This window comes from Protopterus annectens, chromosome 6.part1, assembly GCF_019279795.1.
Source record: "Protopterus annectens isolate FY-2018-M chromosome 6.part1, PAN1.0, whole genome shotgun sequence".
Taxonomy (NCBI): domain Eukaryota; kingdom Metazoa; phylum Chordata; order Ceratodontiformes; family Protopteridae; genus Protopterus; species Protopterus annectens.
The window spans coordinates 353,567,988-353,595,199 of record NC_056738.1 but is presented as its reverse complement, the minus strand read 5'-3'; the positions used below and the strand labels follow the sequence as shown (position 1 = coordinate 353,595,199).

The following is a 27,212-nucleotide window of genomic DNA, read 5'->3' as shown; positions in this document are numbered from 1 at the left end:
TCTTCCCAATCCTTTCTAACCTCCTTTGATTGATTCTTATAGTTATCGTGCAATATTTTATATGCGCTACCTATTATTCCCTTTTCAATGCCAGCTTCTGTTTTAGATTATGTGCTGGTCTTTCGTTTTGGACCCCCCTATTTCTTTCTCTTTGCCTATACTCGGATATCAATCCCTGATTTGACTGCTATTTAAAGACTGCCTTCCCTAATAAACTCTTGGCATCTTCCCATTATATCATCTTTTCCTCTCTAGTTATTTACTCCCAATACCTTGATTCCTTTGCCAGTTTTCTCCAATATGTTCCATTCCCCTCTTGCCTATTGTCTGAGTGTATCCCTAATTGCAGTCATCCCTATCGGCAGAATCTCCTTTCTCCATTCCTGTGTTGGTTTAGTTTAGAATACTTTCTGCTACTTTATGGATATAATATTCTGCATGATTACTGTTGTTCTCCTTAAAGGCCGCATCAAAAATCCCAGTCTCGCGCCTTTTCTTGAACTTCCCCTGTGTTTCATCATTCCTTTCCACTGGATAAATAGAAATTATCTGAAAATAATGCTTTCAAGAAGTAATTTATTCTACATCAAAATAAATTTAGAGAAGTGCAAGCCTAAAAAAAAAAAACATGTAACCAATCAGCACTGCATATCTGCAACCATCTCCAACAAAGTATATTATAACCATTAAATTTAGCTATTTTACTTAGAGTTAAGATGGCTGTATGCAAAACATTTCCATGTAAATATATGCATTAGTGAACCATGAGGTATATGCAGCTTTTATCACTGATGTTTTATATTTATGTATTTATATATTCTGCAATTCTTATGCACATGCACAGGTGATTTTCTGTTGTGCAGCTCTTCTTCTTGAGTCTCTGCTGAAAATGGGTTTTTAGCTCAGTTGGATTATTCAGTCAACAAATAGAAATGAAATAAAATAAAATACTTAAACCTTCATTTGTGGTATGAAGTCACTTCCATAGTTCTCTCTGTCCAATCATTCAGCCATAGCAAATACTGTCTTTGATGGATATAATGCTGAAACTGTTCAACTGCCATGCTCCTTGTGGTCACTGTACATCAAGCAACTTATAAGACAGAGCAGGGAGGTGATCTGGATTCTGACCAAACACAAGCTGCAACCCGGGATAATTTTCACAGTAGGTTTTGCCATCAGATACCATTTACCAGTCACATTCAATGCCAGCGTTTACTCTTAAATATTATTTCTCTTAGTGTTTGACTCCATCTTTCTAGGAGCCCATTGTTACAAGGACTGTGTGCCAATGAGGTCATAGTTTAAATACTATTTTACTCTGCCATATGACTAATTAACATCATTACTGAATTCTCCACCATTATAACTAAATAAAGCCGGACAACTTTGGAGGTGCACAATGCTTTCTTATCCTACAGTGAATACTCTCTCTTTACAACTTCTGATCATCTCCCTTTATTTTTAATGCAGTAAAATGTGCAAGTTGATTGATGACATGAAGGCATCAAGTGTCGGGTTTTAGTTTATGGAAGCTCATGAAAACTGCCTCATTATACTTAGAGGCCAAAGATAAGAATTATGTCTACTATACTTTATATAAACCACATACCTGTCAACAATCTGTTTCAAAATAAAAATACATTCAGGGTCTTTATTTCCTGAACTACAAAGCAGCTTCTGCAGTCTATGCACAGCAGCATGTCCAAATTGAAGACGCCGTCTCATTAAAACTTTTAACTTCTCAATCCCTCTGGTTATGTTCTCTGAAACTATGAGGACTTCTTTTTTTACAATGGCTCTCCTTAAAGTCTTCAACTAGAATTACAGCACAATGACATCCAGAGCTGGTGAATTCAGAGATATAATTGTTTAAACATCACTATTTCTCATTTTCCATTCCCAGGGCTGTTCTTACCATTTTGAAGGGCAGCTTACACAGCAACAAAAGTTATCACAATTCAAACTACTTTGGTTTTGATGTACAATTTAACTTGTCCTATATGCTTGCTGTTTTCAGTTTACTGGTAGAATGTACTACTTTTCCATCTCCAAACATGAAAGCTTAAGTGCTAGGTTTATCAGTTTTCAATATTTTTTCCAACTAATTTTCACTCAGCTTTTACTGACATAGCAATCTAACCACACTCATCTACTTAAAACTGTGTGCATGCATGAACAATATCAATCAGACGACTATTTTTTTCTACTACAAAAACTTTTTGCATTTCTTTAGCAAATAAAGTTATGTTTCATTCTTCTCTATCTTCAAATATTTTGCTTTCCTGTTATTTTAACTTGTTTACTTTTGTTTGAATTAGCCTTATCTGAGATACAGCATTACTTGGCTTTCCTGTCATGCCAGCAGACTCTTACCCAGTAAAGGCAGGCTCACTGAGTTGATGGGTCTGTGAACATAAGACTATGGCAATAAATGTAAAAATCAATACGAATCAGGGAAGGAGAAATGAAAACCTATGTATAACAATAAAATACATGTATACAAATACTAAAAATGCTGAAGAACATGTAATGAAAATGCACCTACTATAAAGAGGATATACACCAATGACAAGAACTAAAAAAGAAAAGAGGAAAAAGCGTGGAAGTGATTTAAATAAAGGTCTAGCTTTCAAAAATGGGTCTCAGTGGAATGTGTCCATTGAAGCCTAATACACTATCTGCACGTAATATGATGATCCATTTTGTTGTCAGCTCAGTATAATTATATATATTGCCCAAATGCTGACTGCACAATATGATCAATCACTAGAAACTTAAAAGTATGATGAACAGAGGTACTGATATGTTTTGCCAATTCCTATATAAAAAGAGCAACAGACAAAACAATGGGCCAAGTAAATATTAGTGCTGTTGCAACTAGTGGCAGTCTTAAAAGTGCATTCTTTCCATGTGACTGGGTGTTTGAATTCTCCACTAGTGTCAAGTGAATTGACAATAATTACATGCTCCACAAGTATATGTATGACCCCCCCCCCCCCAATAACTGGCTCGTCGAGGTGATTTTTATCTTTATATCCACATAATAGTCTCTTAACTGATTTTGTATTCTTATATCTAAATGAAGATTTTTCGCCTACAACACTTTTTATTTTCTCATCAGTGACAAGTATATTCCAATGCTTACTTAACACTTCCTTTATATATTTAATATCATTGCTATAAAATAGGGAACATTTCACCCGATCTGTCCTTACCGATATGTCTCTCTGGTGTTGTTGACGAATAGAGCGTTTTGAAAAATTGGGTTGGGCAACAGTATTTCTTAGGTCAAGAACATCACTAAAAACTTGTGTAATCTGTTGTTCATCATAACCCCTCTGAATAAAATTCATACTAAGTCCATCTAATTCTTCCTGAAAACCCATGTCCTCAATATTAAGCCTAGAGGATCTTCTAGCCTGTACCTTTACAATGTTGGAAAAAATATGAGAAGGGTGCATACTACTTTTATGTAAAGTCTTATTACGATAAGATTTTCGTCAGCAGTAACATTCCCTCCATAGTCCTCAATGCATATGTCCAAGAAATCGATTTTATTACTACTTCTTACCATATCAAATTTCAAATATGTAGTTGTGTATGTATATCAATGTAAAAGGTTTTGAAGGCCTGAAGGTCGCCTGTCCAAATAAAACAGATATAGTCAACAAAACGATAAAAGGGTATATTAACATTATATAGATGGTTCTGTAAGATATACTGTTGTTCCCGCATAAACATATTGGCGTAGCTACTGGCACAGGCTGTGCCCCTAGCTACGCCATCCAATTGCAGATGGTACTTATTATTAAATACAAATGCATTGCAGGATAAGACTAAGTTCATAAATTCAGTTATTAATCTGATGGTCTTAGTTTCAAATCCACTACTATCCATCAAATACTTTTTAACAGCCGAGATCCCTTCTTGACTGGCTATCACTGTAAAAAGAGAGTGCATACCCATGGTGACAAAATAATACTCGTTGATACCATTTGGTAGAGAAGAATATAAAAATCCTGTAAAAAAATTTTTTTGCATCACACAGTACGCATATATTATCTAAAACTGGACGTAAATGTTTTTCAGCAAAGATTGAGAAAGGTTCGGTAAGCCAACCAGCCACTGAAACAATGGGTCTTAATGGAAGAGTAAGAGGGTCTTTAGCAAACATATAGGACAAGTTAAATTGTATATCAAAACCAAAGTAGTTTGAATTGTGCATCACAAGGTGCTCAACAACTAAATAAATTATACAAATCATATGTAATGGTTCTGGTATCTAATAATTCAAGCAATAACCGATAACTGAGCAATTATAACTTTCATTCTATGTATATCTAAGATGGTAATCTGGCGATATGTGGAGGCATCCATTAACATTTCATTCATAGAATTACTGTAATAAGCAATATCCCTTATCACCGTAGGCCCTCCCTTATCAGCTGGTTTTATAATTATATTAGGATCACTTTGTAACCTCTTCAAAGCCTATTTTTCATGAATAGTCATATTATGAAATTCTTTACCAATTCTAGAATTACTAAACAAATCACGCAAATCATTAATACATAATTTGCTAAAGGCATCCAACAAAGGGTGCATCATTGGAATTACATTACTCAGCTTTTTATATGTATTAACAATACCTTGTGTTGTGTCAGAATACATTATCTCCAACATCACATTTTGAAGGAACAACTTGAGGGCAATAACTGTCTGTCAAATCAGAGGTTTGGGAAGAAATAAACGAGACCCTGCTCAAGTAGGGAAATGTCATAAGAAGATGACTCTCTACTAGAAATGTTCCATATTAATGGCTGTCCACTATTTTCTACATCCTTTTGATGGTTCAATATGTTCCTCCTTCTGGTGTATAACTTCTCTCCAGTCGCCCACTGCTTCTTGATAGAATGCCGTTGCTCATTCAATGAATCAGAAGCTGTAACTTCAGGAAAGACTGATCTTTCAATGTCATTTGAAAAGAATCCTTGGGTCACACTACTAGTAAGTTTGATTCAACATGACTCGCTACATTATTGACAGCCAACAGAGATGCATTATCTATATTACTAGCTAAATCTTGTATATTCCCTCCAGGGTTAGACTGTATGCGAGCTGTCGCATCATGATGTGTAGGTATTTCTGTGCTATTCAATCCAACAACTGGATTAACTTTAACAGTTAATGGTGCATTATCTTCATCCTGCACACTACCACCATTATTATTACCTGCATTAGGCAATGTGCTTTGTCTTGTAGGCTAGGTGAACACACTCCCTAGTTGAAACTCTTGGACATCTCTATCCATTTTCTTAGTTTTCATATGAATCAGTTTCCTTTCAAAGTAACTGTATCTATTAATTCCATTAACGTTTGATCTATAACTTGTTAAAGAAATGAATCGTATAGAGTCAACTGGCGATTTCTTATGCTAGCCATCAATTTTTATTAAATTCTAAAGAATTTATTTAGTAATCTCATATAACCAAAACTGGTATTTAAATTCAGTTGTTGCCATAATTTAAGCAATTCAGGGTGGTGTTCTTCTTAACTTGACATATTTAATACCCTTAAGCCCCGTGGTACAATTTGTAATTTAAGACATGCTTCGAAATACAACCTTTGTGTTTGGTACTTTTTTAAACAGTTCATGTTCTAAGGTATGCATCTCTTTTCTGAAGCTATGAAAGTCTATGTTAGATGTACCTTCACATCTTATGTATTAGTCACAACTGCATGCTTCAGCAACGGATTATCAGCAGTGTCCAGTAATGACTCCATCTTTTAAAAAAAAAACTTCACTCGCAGCCTCTTTTCTATCCTGATACATGCTGAACTTTGCTGCCTCTCTGAATTCAGGGAACTCCTCACGATCTGAACTCAACAGGTTATAATCCAATTCAATGGTGGCAATCTCCTTGGCCTTGCTCCAAGGGCTGGTGTACTAACTGACAGTAAATCGAAATACAAAAAACACCAGCAACTAAAATGAATGGACTGCTTACTACAAAAACAAGTAGTGTTAAAAAAGCTGCACAGTAAGCTGTCCAACACATAGTCAGGGTAAACGTAAAATAAAAGTTTGAGAATCGGTAAGCGCTTACGCAAGTACAAAGCTTGCTTCTTCAGACCAATTCAAATATTTTGCAAACATCCAAATTTAAAATCATTCAAAAATTAAGCTTCCAATCACATAACTCGTTTAAGACACATGACTCTATAGGCAACGATACAACCACTGCATATGGCAAAAGCCTATTAAAGGCGCCCCTTCCATACAGTATGGTGATAGAAATGAAAAAACACCTACATTATGTAATCAAGACCTAACCCATATAAAAAACATTATAAGCAAGTAAAAATACTATCTACATTATATAAAAACATAAACATGTAGGGTGCATAGATAAACGTAGCAAATACAACTAACAGTATGCCCTCGTTAATATATGGTCTTGCATAAATAAAAACATAAAAAAAATACACCTAACAAATGTATATACACACAATGCACCACTACCATGATGCTATCTGATGTTGTTGTCTTTCGGCTTTTCCTGGTTAGGGGTCGCCACAGCGGAACTCCTGTCCGCTAATGATTGGCAGTAGATTTTCACAAACACCAAGGTGCCAGCTGTACATTCAACCTTCAACAAAGGCACGCCCATTTAAGCATGTCTTTCGAATGCCCACCCAACCATGGGGAGGACATGCAGACTCCACACAGAAGGCACTCTCCGCACTCCAGCCGAGAATCGAACGTGAGAGAACCCCTTGCTGTGAGGCAACAACGCTACTGCTGCTACATAATAAATAAAAAAACTACTGGTGTATAAGAACGTCATCCCTAAATAGATGTAACTTAATAAGTTAAAGCTGTTAAAATTGCTATTGGTATAATTTGTCTCAAAAGGCGGTCAAGACATTCAGAAGGTTGTCTATTGAAAAAAACATTTGCATAAAGAAAGCTGATAAAGGTGGTTCTACAGTCATTATGGGCACTGATAATTATGCTACAAAAATGAATTAAATGTTGAATAAGAAATTTTATAAACAGTAATTTTTTAGATTAGTAGGCAGTTGTATGAATTTTAATGGAAGGAAAACTTTATGTTACTATGTATAATTATTTTGAAGTGGAAGAACCTTTTACTGGAATTATTTTTGATATACCAAAATACAAAAAGGTACTGACCTTCCATTATGACTCATAGCTTCTTCTAAGAGTTCTAAGCTTGAAATGACATCTATTTTTAAGTTTACTTTAAAGTTTTAAAAGGAGTTGTTTGTAAAACAACAGTAGTTGATAAATCTGACATTTTGATCACTATGGATGTGAGATCACTAAATACAGTTATCCCCCAACAAAAAGGAAATGAATGGATGTGCCTTGTTTTTTTAAAGGGAAATTATGTTGTTTAAAGGAACGTAAATGTGTTAGTGAGCATACAGAACATGTTCTTGAAGGAAACTTATTTCTACGGAAAGTTATTTTCAGCAAATTTATGGGGTAGCAATGGGAGCATGGGCATTAATTTTGCTAATTTGGTGATGACCTACTGATACGAACATTATTTGTACAAACATCCAAGTTACCAAAATGTTAAATATAAAGGAGTGCAGAAGTGCCACTGTTAGAAGTGTATAGAAAAGGGAAGAGATCAGCAAAAATACTTAGAAAGATAGATGTGATAAAAGCAACGTGTAGTATCGGGACAGACCAGGGGATCTATCATACATTACTGTACATAAACTAAAAATATCAGTACAGGCAGAAACACTTGTAGAGATAAACATAAAGGAAAAGTAAAAAATAAGCAAAGAACTGATGACCCAAAATTGTTCTAGACAGAATTGGGAAATAAAGCAAAAGGAGTAGAAAACACCACAAAAAAAAAAAAAGAATATACACATTTCAAGAAATTATCTATGAAGACCCTGTGTTACATAACAAAGATGCTGAATGTTTAGAAGTAAAAGGAACAGTAAGAAGTCCCAATGTAAAAGATATGAAATGGGATAAAGTAACAGCCACAGAAACTGAAACAAAATTAAGAAACGCTCCTAATTGGAAAACCCCAGGCCCAAATGCAGTACCTAACTTTTGGCTGAAAGCATTAACATTTTTACACAAAGATTTAGCCCTGAGTAAGAACTACTTTATATATATATATATATATATATATATATATATATATATATATATATGCATCCCGAACAGACACCAACCTGATAAACAAGAAAAATGATACTCCACCGTAACACTGAGCCTGCAACCTATCCTAAAAATTATAGACCAATAACTTGTCTTCTGGCGATGCATGTACTATATACTGGAAATTATGCCAATAGAGTTTATACTTATTTAGAAAAAAACTCAATCATGGAACAAAAGGGTAACAAAAGAAAGTCAAATGGAACAAAGGTTCATTTATTGTTAAATTAAATCATAATGGAGAATTGTAAAAAGGGGAAGAATCTACGTATGGCATGGATGGATTACAAAAAAGCATCTGACAGCATCTTACATTTATGGATAGAGTACTTACAAATCTATTTCACACAGCTTACATTGATCAGTTACATTATAGTGACCATGAAACAGTGGGAAACCACTCTGCAGCTAAGCCATGATAAAGTACAATTTATTATCCCAGGGATAAAAATTCAAAGGGGTATATTTCAGGGTGACTCCTTGTCACTGTTGCTCTTTTGTCTTGCCTTAATCTCTTAAGCTGTCTACTTAACAGAATAGGTCATGGTTACAATTTGGCTCACAGAAAACTACCAAGTGTAAAAACTTCTCATTTTTTGTGGATGATTCAAAACTACAGTTCATCAGATAAGGAGTTGAAAGCACAATTGCAAGTGATCAAAATTTTCTCAGATAATATAAGAATGTCATTTGGTCTTGTTAAATGTGCAAAAGGAGCATCTAAAGCAGGAAAGCTGCAGCACCAAGAAAATAGTCTGGGACAGGAATGTGATATAAAGTAACTTGAGAAGAAAGGAGTGCATACATATTTGGGAACTGATGAAAGATCAGCAATAAAATGAACAAATTCAAACAAAACCCAGTAAGGAATATTTTAGAAGACTAAAATTAATACCGAAAAAACCCTGACCTCTAAGAACAAAGTCCAAGTTACAAACCAATTTGCTCTTCCTGTTCTAATTTACAGTTTGAAGTGATTGGCCCAAAAAGTACTGGATCAGCTGGACAAGAAAACAAGAAAAATGCTTCACGCTTATGAAATGACATAAAAATATCAGTGTAATCAAGATTATATACTCCTCATTCTAAAGGAGATATGTGCCTCCTCGAAACTGATTACATGTATAGATCTGCAATCATAGGACTGTATACGTATCTGCTGACTTCACTACATCCCAACATAGTTAAAGCTTTAAAATATGAGGAGGACAATTCTAAGACGACTTCTCTTTTTAGTTCAGCAGAAGCATATTGGTGTCAAGTGGGAATGGAAATCAAACCAGAAGTAGACAAAAAAAACAGGTAGCAACTGAATGCGCCAAAAAAAAAGAACGTAAGGAGAAGGCTTAGGTGAGAAGGCAAGAAATATGGAAAAGGCATAAATATATCTGCAAGTGCAGAAAACTTCTGGAACAACCTCAAGTCAGTCAGGATCTGATGCAGGAATGGTTAAGGAGAGGTGAATTTAAACCAAAAGATGAAAGGTTAATATTGGTGGCCCAGGTTAGTGGACTACGTACACGTTGGTTTACAAAATCCATTGAATATGTGGAAGAAAAAGACAAATGGAGGCTTTGGAAAACAGAACTGGAAACAGTTGCACATCTTTTTGCTGGGTGTGACACACCAATATTGCAGTGTTACAAGTCCTCTGACATTTAAGTAGCTGAGAAGCACTGGAATCACAAGATACAAAACATTATATAGAAGGATGAAGTTATATCACATGGGATCACCAACAGTTCAAAAAATCTATGTCAGAAAACAAGATACAGTGATCCAAGAAAAAAAAAAAAAAACAGCATTGATCACTGAAAGTGCTACACCTTGTGATTAGATTGTCTTACATGCACAGACACACAAAGTCATAAAATACCAGGATATGCAGGCAGAAACGAGGGCAGTGTGGAAGAAGGATACCCAGACAGTTCCAACAGTAGAAGAAACAACGGGTCTCAAAAAAAAAAAAAAATTACAGTCGTACTGATATGCTAACAATACATGTAATTCCATATGAATTACAGGAGTCGTCACTTCTGGGCACATGGTGGGTGATGCGAAGAGCTCTTTTGGCTAACAAAGACTGAAGCAATACTAATTTCATGAACTTTAATCATATCTTGACTTAAGAATGGGGTCCATTCCTGTCATGATACTAAAAACCCAAAAGACTTGGAGAAATTAAAGAATTTGTGTACTCACCATACCATTTCATCTGTGTTTTCTTCATCAAGATGTGCTTTACAGTTCTGAGACAGCCATTAGCAAGCTAAAGCCTCCAAACTGGAGCTCCTCCTACCCTACCCATAATGCCTCACCCCCCGATGCCTCAGATCAAGTTTGCTACCAATTCTCTTAAAGACAGAGTACATACTTTAAAATAGAAAGCTTAAAGGATGGTTCCTGATACTATCTATCAGGTCCTTCAGATACAAGGAAAGGGGGAAGGAGGGAGGGAAGGATGATGAACACTGAAGAAGACAACACACACAGATGGAATATTATGGTGAATACATAACTACTTTATCTGCTGATGTCTGTTCAATCTTCATCAACCTGTGGGACAGAGTCCCCAGCTACACAGATCTGGGTGGCCTCATGGAAGGATATTCCGGAGTACTGCAGAGCCAAAAGTAGCCCTATTCCAGGAGATGATATCAAGTTTTTAATGCGAGATAAAGGTGTGAAAATCTGCCCGTGAAGCAGCTGCACAGATGTCTTCCAGAGAGACCCTAGACTAAAATACCCGAGGCGTGAATATGGACCTTGTGGAATGAGTTTTGACTTAGCTAAATAACTGAATATTCATAGAAGAGTATATATAAGAGATACAATCCCGCAACCATCTAGCTATGGTAGCTTTGACAACTGCTTTCCCTTTTTTTGGAGTCTGACAAAGCCACAAACAGTTGGCCAGACTTTCTGAAAAATCTGGTTCTGTCACAGCAGAAGTGCAATTGTCTATGAACATCTAAGAGGTGCAGCATATATTCTCCCTAACACAGGAAGGCTGATGGACAAATTAATAGTATTTTCTGTAGCAACCTTGGGCAACAAAGAGGGATTAGTACAAAAGGTAACTTGGTCTTTATGAAAGATAAGGTAGGGGGATCTGGAAGATAAGGCTTGAAGCTCAGATACTCTTTTGGCAGAAGTAATGGCCGCTAAAAGGGCCGGTTTCCAGGACAAAAATTTTAAATCTACCTTTGCAGCCAGTTCAAAGGGGGATAAGACCAATGCTTGGAGAACCAAAGCAATGGCCCATGGAGGGGTAGGTCTATGATAGGTGGACAAAGTAGAAACGTACCTCTAAGAAAAGATATGCATAGTCTAGAAGAAACTAAGGATCCAGAATTTTCTGCAATATGAACATTAGAGATGGCTGCCAAATGAACTTTGACCGTAGAAAATCTGACCATGGAATGAAACAGACCAGCTAAGAATGACAACACTGCTGGAATGGGCACTGTGAGCGGGTCAATGTGGTGCTGTTGGGCCCATATGGAAAACCTTTTCCACTTATTTTTATAAATTTTCCTGGTAGAGGTCTTATGAAAAGAAATGAAATCTTCTGACCTAGGGAAGAAAAGCCTGGAATGTCTAGCCATCATTGGAACTGTAGAAACCAAGCAGTTAATTTCAAGTTGAGGAGATCCAGATAGAGTTGCCATAAGGGGCAGGAGATATGGAAAAGGTTCCAGCATCCACAGCGGGCAAATCAGATGACACCACAGGAAGGTGAACCAGACTTGTTGAGGCCAGAACAGAGCAATGAAGATCACTTTGCTCTTCAACCTGCTTGCTTTCTGAAGAAATATGGGGATCAGCAGAACAGGTGGGAATGCATAAAGTAGACCGGGGGGCCAAGCACAGACTAAAGCATCTCTTGGTGTTTGCCCCTGTGGAGAGATCAGGGCAAAAGTACCTGCTGCATTTGTTGTTGAGGGGAGTAGCAAAAAGGTTGCAGCAAGGTTAACCCCATTTGATGAGAATCTTGTTTGCCACTGACTGATTCTGAGACCACTTTTGGGGTATCAATAAAACTCTGCTGAGCCTGTCTACCAATATGTTGTGCTCCCCGGAATGTGCATTGCGATTAGAAAGTGGTTGGTATAGACAGCCCATTGCCACACTCTCATTGCTTCTCGACATAAGGGTTAAGACCTGGTCCCAACTTGTTTGTTGCTGTATCACACAACTAACATGCTGTCGGTCTGAATCCCAATTGTCACTAGAGGAAGAAGGGACTGGAGTGCTTGCAATGCTAGAAGCACTGCCCTCCTCTCTAGAACGTTGATATACAGGTTGGCCTCCTGGAGAGTCCACATGCCTTGAACTGTCCAACCCAGGGAATGCCCCACCACCCTAGCTGGGAGGCATCCGTGGACACAGTGCCAATGGAAGTGGGGAGAACGAAAGGTCGACCTTGTGCAACTTATGAGTCGTGAAACCACCACAACAGGGAATTTCTGCACACCCATGACAATATTATAAGGTGGTTCAGGGGGTTGGTGCAGGAGGGACCAATGAACTGAATGTCCACTGTAGAATTCTCATGGGTAAATGAGCTGTCGGCAATAATGTTATTGTTGCAGCCACAGAGCCCAAAGCCCTGAGGACAAGATTTGCTGGAGGGACTAGAATAGCTAACATTTGTCTGATGTGCATCCTTAGTGAATGAATCCTGCCTGGCAGGAGACCGGCCAGGGTTTTGTTTGTGTCCAAATGAGCTCCTATAAAATCTATAGTTTGGACTGGTTGTAACTATGACTTCTGAAGATTTACAGTGATCCCTTAGGTCAGGGCCAATTGCAAGAGAAAGTTCCTGGCATGAACCAGTAGATGCCTGGTTGGTGCAACTAGGAGCCAGTCATCCAGATAAGGAAACACGTTGAATCCCTACAGTCTGAGATGATCTGCAACTGCTCTCATGCATTTGGTGAACACACTGGGGGCTGTGATGAGACCAAATGGAAGCACTTGGAAATGGTAGTGGCTGGCTTCCTGCCTGAAATGGAGATACCTTCTGAAGTACCTGTTCATTTTGATATGAGCATCCTTCAGGTCTATTGGGCACATCCAGTTATCCATCTGTAGAAAAGAAGGATGGACTGAACCGTGACCATCCTGAACTTCGTGTGCTTCATCGATTTGCTCAGATAAGTTAGGTCCCCTAAGGTCCCCTGTTTTCTTTGGAACTAAAAGAACTGGGAATAGATTCCTGATCTGTGTAGGTCTGGAGGGACCTTATGGATGACTCTTTTTTGAAGCAACTTTGCAATTTCTAAAGTTGCTGCCTTCATCTGATTGGGTAGTATATCAGGGAATATTTATTTTGGTTTGGGGAGGTTAAAAAAGGGAATGGAGTAACCTCTGGATACGATTCCTTGCACCCATTGGTCAATTGTGATGGCTAAACAGGCTTCTAGGTACAAGGAACAACATTCCTTGATTGCCTCCAGAGAGGGGCAGTTGGGCAACCCTTCAGGGATGCTGCAAAGGTCTCTCCAAACAAGTATCTCAAGATCCTTGATTCTGCAGACCTCCACTGCCATGTGGGAGGTGTCTACCACTTGAATTATTCCCCACTCTGCCCCCTGGGGGAGAAATCTCCCTCAGCTTCCCGGAAAGGACTCTGGGACTTCCTGAACCACAACTTTTCCCCCATGCTGGTTCCTGGAAAATTCCAGACAGGGGTCCTTCTGTCCTCGCTGTGGAGTGCGTCTCATACTCAAGGTCCTAAAGAGCAGGAACTGTCAAAAGGGGCATTGACGGATGATGCCTTAAAGGGTTCCACAAGGTCATACAGCTGCATCCAGGTATGAAGCTGGATAGCAATGCTAGAAATAGCTGCCATGAGTTACACTCTATTGCATGAGAGACGAGTCTCATGGACACATTAGAAAGAGTGGCCATATGGGAGGAGAAGGAGTTCTGCTCCTCTGCTGTCATGGACTCAGGGCCGGAACTAGACAGTTCCTTATGCTAGTCCCTCTGCAGCCTCGTAAAGTGGGAAAGATAGTTCAATGCTCTGAGGGCAAAAGTGGAAGAAGCGTAAACTCTTTTTCCAAATCTGTCCATAGCCCTAGACTCCCTGTTAGGGAGATGAACAGTAAAGCTTTCCTGGGCAAGCTCTTTCTTGGTAACCACTGCAAACACCATGGCATCTACTGGAATGCCCTTCTCCCAGTGGGGTCTATTCCTGGGGGATACAAAGAATTTTGTCAGCTCTTTTAGGGATCAGCTCTACAGTGTCTGGCTCCTTCCATGCCCTTGCAGACACCAGGTCCACTAGGGGGTCTACAAGGGGAGACACCCAGGATGTAGCTGGGCCAGTCCTGAAGGCCTCCAGGAAAAATGACTCATCCAGGGTGGGGGTTGGGACCAGACAGCCACCTTTCTGATACAAGTCAATGTCTGAGAGAGATTCTTATGGAGAATTTAGGTGTCCCATTTTGCATCTTTTCTTCCAAGCGGCCTCCTTACTGGGATGTTTCAGGGAGGTGATGGAAGAAACTTGGGCTTCCACAAGTGGAAGAGACTGGATGCCCTGAGGGGCTGGCTGCCCCAGTGGCAGAAGTGAGGTCTCTGACACACAGCCCAGAAAGGGAAGGGAAGGATCCACTATGGTAGAAGCCGGGAACGTCCTAGTAATGGAGAAGACCCTCTCCACCACCTCAAATGCTGAGGGAATCCCAGAATTCCAAGGAAGCCTCCTCTGCCACAAAGGATCAGGAGCAGACTGTCCCCAGTCTCCAGCAGTCCTCCGCTTCGAGGGAGGAGTCGGTGTTGAGCTGTCGAATGCCAAGGTGCTAAGGGGATGAGACAGCTCAGAGAACTTCAGAGTCGAAGTCATCCCTCCGGATTCGACATTGAGGCTTCAGCATAGGTGTCTGACGCAAGCAGTCGCAGGGAAGCAGTAGGACTCAAAGTTGAGAACTATCAGACTCGTATCTCCGCCCTTAGGATCAACAGATCTGAAGCTCTGAAGTGGCAGGCTGTGAGGCTTCAGCACCGACATGCACTAGGCTCAGACACGTCTGACACCAAGCGAGTCATGGAAGCAGTAGGACTCAAAGTTGAGAACTATCAGACTCGTTATCTCGGCCCTTGGGATCAACAGATCTGGAAGCTCTGAAGTGGCAGGCTGGATGGGAGAAGGAGACACTATTTTGCAGGGGGATGCACTGCTTACAGATTCTATTGTGGATGGAGCTAGAATGACCTCCATCTGGATCTGCATGCAGAGAAATTTCCTCATCAATCTGTCCACCTCATTCTCTGAAAGGCTCAGAAAGGACCTGATGGAAGAGCTGACAAAGGAAGGCCTGTAGTGAGGTCTGGGAGAGACACCAATGGCCCTTGATCTGAAGTGACGACTGGGGCACGGACCGGAGGTGTAGGTGCAGAAGTCGAAGCCAAAGGGCCCTGCTCCAATGTTCTGGGTGCCTTTTTGGGAAGCTCCGAAAGCTAAACAGGAGGTGTCTGGTGACCATTGCTTAGGGACCCTGGCCTCCTTAGATTTCTTAGAGGGGGGTTTGAGCCCCTGAAAGAAGAGCTAGCTGGGGAGGGAGGTAGAATAAGTTGGTTTTGAAAGGGCTTATTCCATCTGCAAGACACTGCGGGAGCAAGGCCTTGCAGATACAGCACACCTTTTTGAGGTGTGCAGGTCCCAGACAGTAAACATACACCCTGCGGTATCAGAGACTGGAATCTTGTGCCCACAGGAAGTGTATTTTTTAAAACCTATGGGTTTATCGCATTTCTCCGATATAGTGGAAAGAAGGAAGGAAAGAAGAGAAGGAGGACATGATGGAAAGAACACATGGCAAGATATAAAAACTAAAGCTAAAGAGTTTTGTTGTATTTTTTTTCTACTAATATACAGCTGAAGAGAAGGGTAGGAAGCAAAGGAAAAACAGGCCAAATTGCCAACTCACTATACCACAAGCATTAGAAAAGTATACACACGGAGGCGCTCAAAACGAACTCACAATGAGCTGATGTGCGACAAATGAGATCTGAGCTATCTGGGGGAGCAAGGCATTATGAGTAGGGTAGGAGGAGCTCCAGTTTGGAAGTTTTAGCTTGCCAACGACCAAGTCGGTTCCGAAGACGGAACCATAACCCACAGGTTGAAGAAGACCGACAGACATCAGATCCATAATTAAACATTATGGAAGATTTACTGATGACCTATCTGATGCACAGTAAGACTTATCAGGAGTTGAAGAATTTTGTAAATTTAAATAGAACCACTGAATTTTTACATTTTTCCAACCGTCAAGCTTCAGAGTCCATTACATACAAGAACACTAGATTAGAAACTAGACTTGCTTACAAAAATTTGGCTAGCAATTCTATACTTTTCAGCAGCATGCACTCAACACATCAGAAGAACAATGTGGTGAGAAGCATGCATTGTAGGATAAAACAACTTAAAACAGATAATGGGATTAAGAAGGAAATGTCTAGTAATTTGTGTGACACAAGGGAAATACTGCCAGCCGAGCTAGCTGGAATTTTGTAAATAATTCTGACATTTGTGAATATCCACATAATATGCTTGACTTACAAATGTATTGGAACTGTGTGTTGTATGAATATTAAACTGCTGACACAGAAGTATGTGTTGAAGAGGGTTTGTACAGTACCAAGCTTCAAATATATATCCACAGTGTACCCTGCTGGAACACAGAAGCTTAACTTGCAAAACTTAAAAAAATAGTTGAGGTTAAGTTACTTTACAGCTGGACCATAAACAAGAGAGGTTATCTCTCAGTTTCAGTTCAATAGCACACACGTCTAGAACTAGACGTTTTTCTATTGTCTTGAAAGAAAAGTAATTATTAGGTTTAAAATGTAAAGCGTTTTATTGTTTTACGACTTCCAAAAACACCTGAGATATGTATTTTCAAAACAGAGATGTTAAAATTCTATTAGTTTCTGTTTTAGCCTGTGAACTGAAGTCTGGTGACAAAAAGTGATGTCATTCAGGCTAACCCAGCAGTAAAATGTGATATTGATTTAAGAACTCTCACAGGGAGAGACTGGGCATTTTGTATTTTGTCTTGGACCTAGCAAGAACATCCACTCATCACCTTTATCTGTACTTGCCTGTCTGTAAATAAGATTCAGGGCATAGTATCTCTCTTACAAATAGATAGGAATATAGTAACAATTAGTTTAGATGTTTTCTGTATTTATTTGAGACTGTCCTGCACTGTTTTAAAATATTCCCTATGACTTTGAACTCTAAAGTAACTGTTTGTTTTCCGAGTATTGTTTTGTTCTTTTATTTATTATTAAATATATTTAAACCTATCTTTGATGCTGATACTTGTGAGACATATTTAAGCTCTTAGAGTACTTGCATATGTATTTGGTGACACTGGACAGGCCAGTCCAATAGCCTTGCTTGGTCAAAACTACCATGTGGATTATTAGTAACATTACACAGTAGGACTGGGCACCCTTTGTAAGGGCCTTACAGTAGCTGATAAAGAGCTGGTTGGTGGCAGTGATAACTACCTTATAGTCTGGGCAGAAGGGGGCATAGCTAGTAAACCTGTGCCAGCCTTCCCCAGGTGCGTGCATTTGTGTGTGTGTATGTGTGTGCTTGTATATCAATCAAATCTCAAAGTGTGTGTGTGTGTGTGTGTGTGTGTGTGTGTGTGTGTGTGTGTGTGTGTGTGTGTGTCAGCTACTTGGGCAGGGACAAGAAGCACTGGTTGGGCAGAGGATGCTGGAGGTTTTGGCTTGACCACTCGGCTGATATCTCAACCTTATAGCTGTGCCAGTGTGGAGTCTTATTGGCAATCTCGAGAAAGAGGGAGAAACCAGCCCCAGACTGACTGTGATCTCTGTGCTCTTAAGGGAAATTGCACTTTACTGTGTGTGTGTACTTGTCATCCTCCCAGTGTGTATGTCCCCTAGCTGTTGCCAGTGGTGAGGACTGAGGCTCCTTTATTACTGGGCCAGGACAGGGGCATCACAATTTGGATAAAATATTACTACTTAGAGATATCTAAAAGAATTAATGGAAGAGCTTAGAGCAAATCAGATTGTATTTATGTTTCAAAACGAGACTAGACTGAAATGCTGCTATGTGCAGAGCAAAGAGTTACACAGTGAGGGAATCAAGACCATAACAAACGATACAGATTTATACACACAAGCCTCAATGTATATTGTGTCAACACTACCAAAACTTAAGGAAACAAGTTGTATTTTACTTGTGATTCTTCTTTTGTGATACATACTGCAATTTGCATTTCTTGCAAATGTTTTTATGTAGGAAAGACACTACAAGATAAAGACATTTTTATGCCATTAATAATAAACATATTTTGAATGCTTTAAGGAGACACAAGCACAAATGCAACCGTTTTAAAAAAGTTTTTGTTTCTCATATCGGATCATGTTAGGGACATTATGAGGGAAAGTAGTAAAGAGTTTTTAGATTACTAGGAATATGAATAGGTAGATCAAGTTAGATGCTTGCAGGGTAAATGTCTGAACAATGCTATAAATTTTACTTATTACTTAAAAGTGAAATAAAATTTGGTCACATGAATTTTGACATATGACTTTAGTTGGTATATCAGGTTTTGTGAGAGTTGCTGCTAATTTATCTGATGAAGTCTTTAATCTTGCATGATACAGAATGAGACAAAAGTGCTCATCATTTGGTGTTTTGTAAGAGCATTAAAGTTTTATTTGTGATATATCTCTGTGCTTTTGATCTGGAATGTTTACATAAAGGATTTTTAAAGCACCGTTTCTTCTTTTGCTACTGCCATTTTATTTTCTTACTTTCAAAACTAGAAAGTTTACCCATTTCACTTTTATGCAGTGATTCCCATTCTCCCTCATCACCTCTGCTAAATCAATTTCAAGAAAAGGGAGAGTTTTTTTTAATACTGTTGGTTATATAAATCCACTTCCAGGCTTTAAGGCATACTTGTACCACAAGTTAATATTTCTGGAAGGCATCCTTTTATCAAGCCATATTTAACATTTATGAATATTTTAGCTTATTTTAACAGCACTTGCATAAAAGAAAGGTTAATCAGTTGCTTGTCACAGCGTTTGGTTTAGGTATTACACATCACCTACAAATCTTTTCCTATAGGCTCGTCTACTCTATGCCAAACTGCATACTCCAGTGAAAAGGATACTAGACCTCCACAGATGCCTGTCTAATGAAAGCATCTGAGCCTTTTCAGGACCCAGAACCTTAATAGGTCTCCAAACTTTTAAGAGCTCTTGCACCGTTAGAGATGAATTCAAACTGCCAATTGAACTTGTAGCAAACCGCAACACATGAACTGATATCTGCAAAATTGTCCTGCTTTACAAACTCTATATCCCCAAAGTGAAATCACAACAAGGTAGAGAGTGTGCGGGCTTCATATCCTACATATACTCAGCTATGAGGATGCACAATCAATACAGAATGACAGATTTGACATTATCATTTCATGCTTACAAGATCTCCCATAAGTCAAATCAGTAACCTCACATGCAATATTTTATTGAATGTTTAGGTTAAATATAATTACAGCTAGATTCCATTTCAGTGAGTTTGTATTAGCCCTTTTCTCCCCTGTTAATGTGTAATCTTACCCAACTGTTTCAATGCCAAGTGCATAGTTGTGCATTTTCTGCATCAAATGTCAAAATGCATGACCACAGCATGAGTGAACAATTGACTCAGAGAATGACTGCCACTGCTACTCAGAGTTTTCAAAGCAAAGGGGAAAAACTAAGCAGGCTGCCAGATCTTCCTTCCTGATGACACATGCACGTATTCATGTTTATGGGCAATTTGGAAACACCGATCCAACTTACAGCATGTCTTTAGACTGTGGGAGGAAACCACTGTACACAGAGAAAACCCGCAGAAACTCAAGGAGGACATGCAGATTCTGCAGAGCTAGCGTATCTGGCAAGAACTGAAATGAAGAACCTCTTGGTGTGAGGCAGTCCAGCTTGTAGAATTATACAGAAGGACAACTTCTCTTCCAGTAGATCTGCATCAACACCAATTATGTCAATCCACTGGACTAGTCATAGACATGACTCTGAAGTACCTTCATTGGTTACCTATTGTAAAGTCCATACATTCTACTATGTAGTAATAAACAGGAGAAAGTATATACAAAATTAACACCTGTATACCAAATTTCATTCTCAACTGATTCCCAGAAAAGAAGACAGTTCTTCAGTCTCTTGTAGATCAATTTGCCAACTTAAAGTTCAGTTATACATCCTTTTTTACTATGATCAACCTTCCGTAAGTGACTTATAATTAATGTTCAATTCTATCTGAGCAGTCTATTTGGATCTAACTGAAGGTAAATTCTCTGAAGCCCAATTTGCTAATCAGTGTAACCATGCAGCTCCATATAAATAACATTTTAAAACATTAGGGGACTATGTGGAAGCTCTTTTCATAGACCAGAAATCTTTAAATGCATTAGCTATGATGTTGCACCACCTAACAGAAAAGAGAAATAATGTAATTCCTGTTTCTCTAAGTTGGTGCAACTTCTGAGATAGTGCAGGTAAACTGCCTCCACACTGAGGGGGTGCAACATAGCTACAGACTACTTACACGTAGATCAACGATCTATTGGGCAGATGGCAAGACCATCCTTGGAGGGCAGGCACAATACATTTCACATCAGTAAGACAAAAACAGATCCTTAACTGAAACGGCAAAGTTTTGCTATGTACAGAATTGAAAGGAGCAGAGATCACTAATCTGCCTCGGATCACAATTTCCAAGCAAATGTATCAGTGTAAAACATGATTCCACTCTTTCACATCATACTACCTTTGCATATCGCAGCTTAAACAATTCACACCATTTTGTTTGGCAACTTTATCTTAAAAAATAAAAGTCCAAATAATAACCTAACTTACCTGAAGTTATTTGCACAAGCAGCTTCTCTGAGATAATCACACTCCAAGGCCAACTCTTGGCTCATAACTGCAACAGCATGTTCAGGGAATAGTCCTTTGACAGAAGCAAACATGAAATGCATAAGAACAGCTTCTCAACAAATGATTTCTCCCCAACTCTTCAACCCTACCAACTCGCATTGTAAGTCTCCACTACATAACGGTTATGAAGCATCCATGCACAATCCCCTACATGTCATTCAGATGGTTCTTTAATAAACAACTGTTTTGTGACTGAGTCACATAACAGATCACAAAACATCAGAATCAGTCACATGCAAATATGTATATATCACAACCTTGAAGCCCATAATCTTGATAACATAACATCGAAAGACCAAAATGCTGAAGATTACAATATCGATGGACTTATCCCCCTACAGGACCCAAGTTAGCACTCGTTCCTGGATTCACAATAGGACAAACATTCAGTACTCGTGATTTTTAGACATTGTGGACTTCATCATTTTGGCCTTTAAATATCATGGTGTCATGATTATGTGATCTAATACTGTGATAGTAAACCATATTTTATGTATGGTATACATACCTTTAGTCGAAGGTTCATTTCACTGAGGAAAAAAAAACTGGTATGTGTGATCAAAATCAGTGGATCGCACATACCAACTTTTCTGTCTGTGCGTGATCACGGAACACCAGGGATCAGGGGATTTTCACTTTCCCCATTGTAATGCAGTCTCAGACATTGTATGTATAATTAGCAGGGATTGTGGGGGGGGATCACAGACCCCACACTGTGTGTAATGGAGGTCTACCCCCCTGCATAAAAATGTGTTAGTGCGCACAAGCAAGCGCATGTATAGAGTTGGCATAAGCATATGTACATGCACAAACACACATTTGCTACAGATATTTTTAAATAGAATTTTGCCAACTGATTTTTAGAGATGGCAAAAAGGTCTGCCTGAGGAATTCCCCACAGAAGGATCAAATCTAGGAAGACCCCTTGAATTCAGTTTCTATTCAGGAGGGTGTGCCACGGTCATGCTTAGCTTGTTTGCAGCACAATTCTGCTCTTAAAAAATTTAAGATTTCTGTACAGTGAGATTGTGCTGCAAAGCTATATCTCATACTAACCGGGTTAGTCAGCATAGGGGGTAAGACCTGGTTCTCCCTTGCTTATGTACCACATCACTGTGGTATTGTCTGTAAACACTTGAAGTTGTGGGGACCATAAATGATTCAAAAAGTTGAAATCATTTATAAGAGCTAGCATCTCTTTTATATTTGCGTGTCTTGGTCTGTCTTTTTTGTCCCAAAGACCCTGCACTTTTATGTTCATTGACAGTGCTCCCAAAGCAAAGTCTGAGGGTGTTTGTTGTGACTTATTGTGCTGGAGCAGGATGGAAGAATGACAAATCTGGACTATAAAAACAAGTTGATGTCTCTATCACTTGATTTCCCTTTTTACAAATCTCAGGACCAGAATTTGAAAAGACAATGGGTGTTTATATGATGGGACCAACGCAATTTCAAATACCACTGCATCTTTCGCATGTGTAGTCTTGCCAAAGGAGTCATAGATAATCATGGATACACAGCACCACAACTGCCCTCCTTTCCTTCACTGACGCTATAAATAATAATAGGAACAAAAATCTTTTCTCATCAGCACTATTCCTTGACCTGTCAAAAGCCTTTGATATGGTTAATCATAATATTCTCCTTGACAAGCTACATCACTATTCTCTTGGTTCACAAGCTCTTCAATGGTTTAGGAGTTATCTCCAAAACAGGCAACAAGCAGTGCTATGGGACAACAACCTTTCTTCCTTACTCCCAGTAAACATTGGGGTTTCACAAGGCTCAATCTTAGGTCCCCTTCTTTTTTCTTTATTTATCAATGACCTGCACGTGAACATCCCCCAAGCCATCTGTATTCAATATGCTGATGACTCAACTCTAATCTGCGCTACTAATAATGTTTCCTCCCTCCAGTCCCTTACCCAAGCAGTCTTCCATAACGTAGAGAGATGGTTTATGGAACACTCCCTCCTTCTCAATGCCAAAAAAACAAAACTTCTTCTCTTTACTCCTACACACAAATCTACAACTCCTTTCTTCACTATCTCCTCAAATAATGCAACCTGTATTAACCCAGATATGACCACTCGCCTGTTAGGTGTTACTATTGACAACCATCTTAATTTTGATGACCATATTAACAATACCATTAAATCAGTTAACAAAAAGATAGGTTCTCTCTACAGAATTAAATCCTTTCTTACCCCTGCAGCCAGAAAACCTTTGCCCAGACCCATCTGATCTCTACCCTTTTCTATGCCTCTGCTATATATACAAACTTATCTAAATCCAACCTTACCAAACTATCCACCTGTTACAATAGTATAACTAGATTCATTACTGCTAACCCTTCAGAACTCATCACTGTCACAACCTCAAGCAACTAGACTGGTTAGAGCTAAATAACCACATACTCTATCAACAGCTACTTATCACTCATAAGTCTCTTTTCTACCCTGATGCTACCCCTAGCCTCAAAAAACTAATTTCACCATATAAAAACCTATCCACACTACGCTCTGCTAATAAACTCCTTGTTGCCTTAAATAAATCATATAATAAAGCTGGGGATGCATTATTCTCTAACTCTGTAGGGAAATTCTGGAATCAACTCCTTATGAAATAACTAACCTTGACTCTACATCCCACTTCAAAAGACGCATCAAAGAATATCTAAAATCGGTGGTTATGCCTTGTGCTTACCCTGACTGAAATAATTTCATTATTTCCCAAGTTCCCCTCTCCCCTTACGGGTCCTTGAATAATAGGTTTAATTATTGACTGTTTTATCCTTGATACTGACTCTACCTTAGCATTCTAGTTTATTGTCACATATGTTTTTCCGACCTGTGTACTGCTTATCTATCTTTTATTTAATCTATCTTCAGAATATTCTATACCACGTATTTTACTTTTTCTGACTTTTGCTCTATTGACATACTTTTGTCAGTGTTAGTTTTTCGTAAATTGCTATATAAGTCTACACTGGTACTTTTGTATTATGCTTATTTTGGTCTTTTGTAATAATTGTATTACTTCGTGTATTTGGAGCTTTTCTCCCCGGGCCTCTACTGAAAACGGATATATGTCCAGTAAGACTAGCCCGGTCAACAAATGTAAAATAAATAAATAAATAAATAAATAAATAAAATTCCCCTCACTGAGACAGACGTACGAGTGGAATACCCCAGAAATAGATCTATATAGAGATCATTTTTTTTTTCTGTGGAAGAAAAACTCTTTGTACAGAGGTGTTTAGCAGGCACCACAAAAACACAATCCTGTGAGATGGAGTCAGAAAAGACGTTTGAATGTTCTCTTGGAATCCCAGTTTATGCGAGAGATCTCTGACCCAAGAGAGATTCCTGACACTTTGAAAAAGACTGCAAAGATAAGCAAGACGTCTAAATATGGAAAAAGTGGATACCCTACAGCCTGCAGTGGGCTATCAGAAACTATACACTTTGTTACAGTCTTGAAACAGTAGATAGCCAAAAGGCTATGGCGGAGAAAGTACAGTTTTGTACCTACCATAAATGTAGATGTTAAAATCTAAACAGTAGTAACAAAAATTGCCGAAAACCCTTTTTTTTTAAAAAAATAATATAATTTAAATACAATTTTACCACCCCCCTTTTGGAAATGTTACCAAAAACTTTTTCAAATAAGAACTTTAAGGGCACAAAGGGGGGGAAAGGGTGGTCCTTTAACTTTAAACCGGGAAAACCCATACATAGCCTTTTTATTTTAATGAAACCCCCTTTTAAAAAATTTTCATTTTTAAACCTAACCAAAACTTTCCCATCCCCCTTGTTGAATTCAATTAATAAATGGGGACATTATCCTCTAAGGAGGGAAGAATCAAATTTGGGGGGAAATAAACCTTGGGATCTAATTTCCCTTTTTCCCCAGATAAAAACTTTCCTTTCCCTTTGTGATTTCGGGTGATCTTATATCCCCAATCCTTAGGGGGGTCCGGGGGAATTAGATTAATAAACTGTTTACCGGTTGACCACCTGATTCCGGGTTTGATGTCCATCTGTGATGCATTAGGTCTGTTATCCAGAACCCATACCACATTAAATTTTAAAAGGGACACTTTCGACCAGAATGGGAAATGAGTATTGTCCCAAGAAGGCTTCTGGTAATTTTATATGGGGAGGGGTTTTGATAAAAAACCCGTTGACAGCCCGGTTCTGGGAATATGCCCAAAAGCTGCTTTAAAAGAAAAAAAAAAAATTAAAAATTTAAAATTCTTTCACGGGGACAAAACCATGGTACCCAGAAAAGACTTATGTGTAATTTTTCCCGTGGGAACTTGTACAAAAAGGGTTTGGGGAAAAAAACCATCCCTAGGGGCCCCGAAAGGGGGTTTAAGCCTGGTCCCTTGGTTTTGACCCAAGGAATTTGCCTTTGGGAAATACCCCAAAAGGGGTAGAAGGGTTAAATTGGAAGGGGGATCCCTCACTCGGGGCTTTGATATAAAATGCAGTCTTAAAAGTAGGCCAAAGGTTTGGGCCGGAAAGCCCCCCCCACCAAAATGGGGTTCAGGTTAACTGGGGAATCACAAAGGGTTTTCCTGGTTTCCTCGGCGGAAACCAAAGTAGTCCCTGTTGCCCGCTCAGGATCGGCATGTAAAGGAGGAGTAAAGAGACCATTGGCCCGGGAAGTCCATTTTCGCCCCAGAGGGGGCCCCAAAAAGGGCCCAATCCTAAATAATCAAACCCCTAAAGGCAATTTCTTTTTTTTGGAAGAAACCAAATAAAAAAACGGTTACCCGGTTGGTGTAGAAAGGGTTGGTTACCCCTCCCCCTTTAAATTGGGGAGGGGAAACGGCAGGATTCTTCAAATTTTTTAATCCCAAGGACAAACAAAATAGCATGTCTCGCTGCCAGAAACTTTTGGGGGGTTTGGGACCCAGGTAGGAAAGGGGAAACCCCTTAAACCCCGGAAGCCTAAAAGGCTGAAAAAAGCCTGCTTTGTAAAATTGGGGCAGGTTAGGAATGGATGAAGGTAATGACGGCTCCAAGGGGCAAAACCCCCTGGAGTCTGCCTTGGGAAGGTGTAGGACCTTGGGCCCGGGGAATTATCTTTTCCTGAAAAAGGGAATGTTTGGAAATAACCAAAACTTTTCCTTGGATACATTGAAAAGGTCTGATGGTCTGGTCCCCTTTCTTTGGCCCCAAAGCTGGATTATCCCAAAGGACTATTCTTTCAAACTCTGAATTTCTAAAGTTGGGATTTTTCCCTTGGTAAATTTGGGAAAAGGGTTGGGGTGTAACGTATTTTAAACCCCTGGATATTATGGAAATGATTTGTAAGGAAAACCCGTTTGAAGGGGATATGGGGCTGCCCCAAAGGAGGGCCAGTGGGAAGCCAGGGCTGTTTCCGGAAAATTTAAAACCCCCGGTTAGGCCCCCTTTGGCTCGGGGGCGTAATTTTGTCTTTTGCCCAGGGGGGTTGTCCGGAGGGTTCTAATTTTCTGGCCCCCGGGTCTTTTCTTGATTGGAGAAGATTTGGGGGTTTGGTTGATCGGCAGAAAGGCTTACCTTGTTTATGGGGGAAGAACCATCCCAAATAAGGCGAAACCGGAGGCGTTTCGGGGCCCTTTGGGGTCTAACCCAAAAGGGGAAACCGTTTTTAAACTATCGTGTCCCTTTTCGGCCCCCCGGGGCTTTGGGAACCTCCTGAGGTATTTTTTTGGGGTTTAGAGGAATTTTCTCAAAAATTTTGTTGGGCCGACGGGAAAGGAGTTTGAGCGTTTAAAGAGGCTTGGGGCCGAAGGGGGATGTGTTAGGCCTTAAAAAGGTTGCGAAGAAAACCCCCTTCCCAATCGGCCAAAGCCCGGGTTTTTCCCTGTTTAAAAGTTTTTTGGGCAAGCCGGTGGACGAAACCCATAGCTCCACGGGTTTGAAAGGGCCCATCAGGGGGTGAGGACCTTACCCGGATCAGGAAAACCCACTGTGGGGCCCCAAAA

At 39.4% G+C, this 27,212-nt stretch overlaps 1 protein-coding gene across 2 annotated transcripts in view; it reads right to left on the bottom strand.

The window, feature by feature from the left end:
• LOC122805553 (atypical kinase COQ8A, mitochondrial-like) overlaps positions 1 to 27,212 on the bottom strand; it is a 768,588-nt gene that overhangs the window by 289,900 nt on the left and 451,476 nt on the right. For both annotated transcript variants that reach the window (XM_044075768.1, XM_044075766.1), the window contains exon 10: positions 21,152 to 21,245. In XM_044075768.1, coding sequence (XP_043931703.1) covers positions 21,152 to 21,245 — 94 coding nt within the window. The remainder of the gene's footprint in view (positions 1 to 21,151; positions 21,246 to 27,212) is intronic.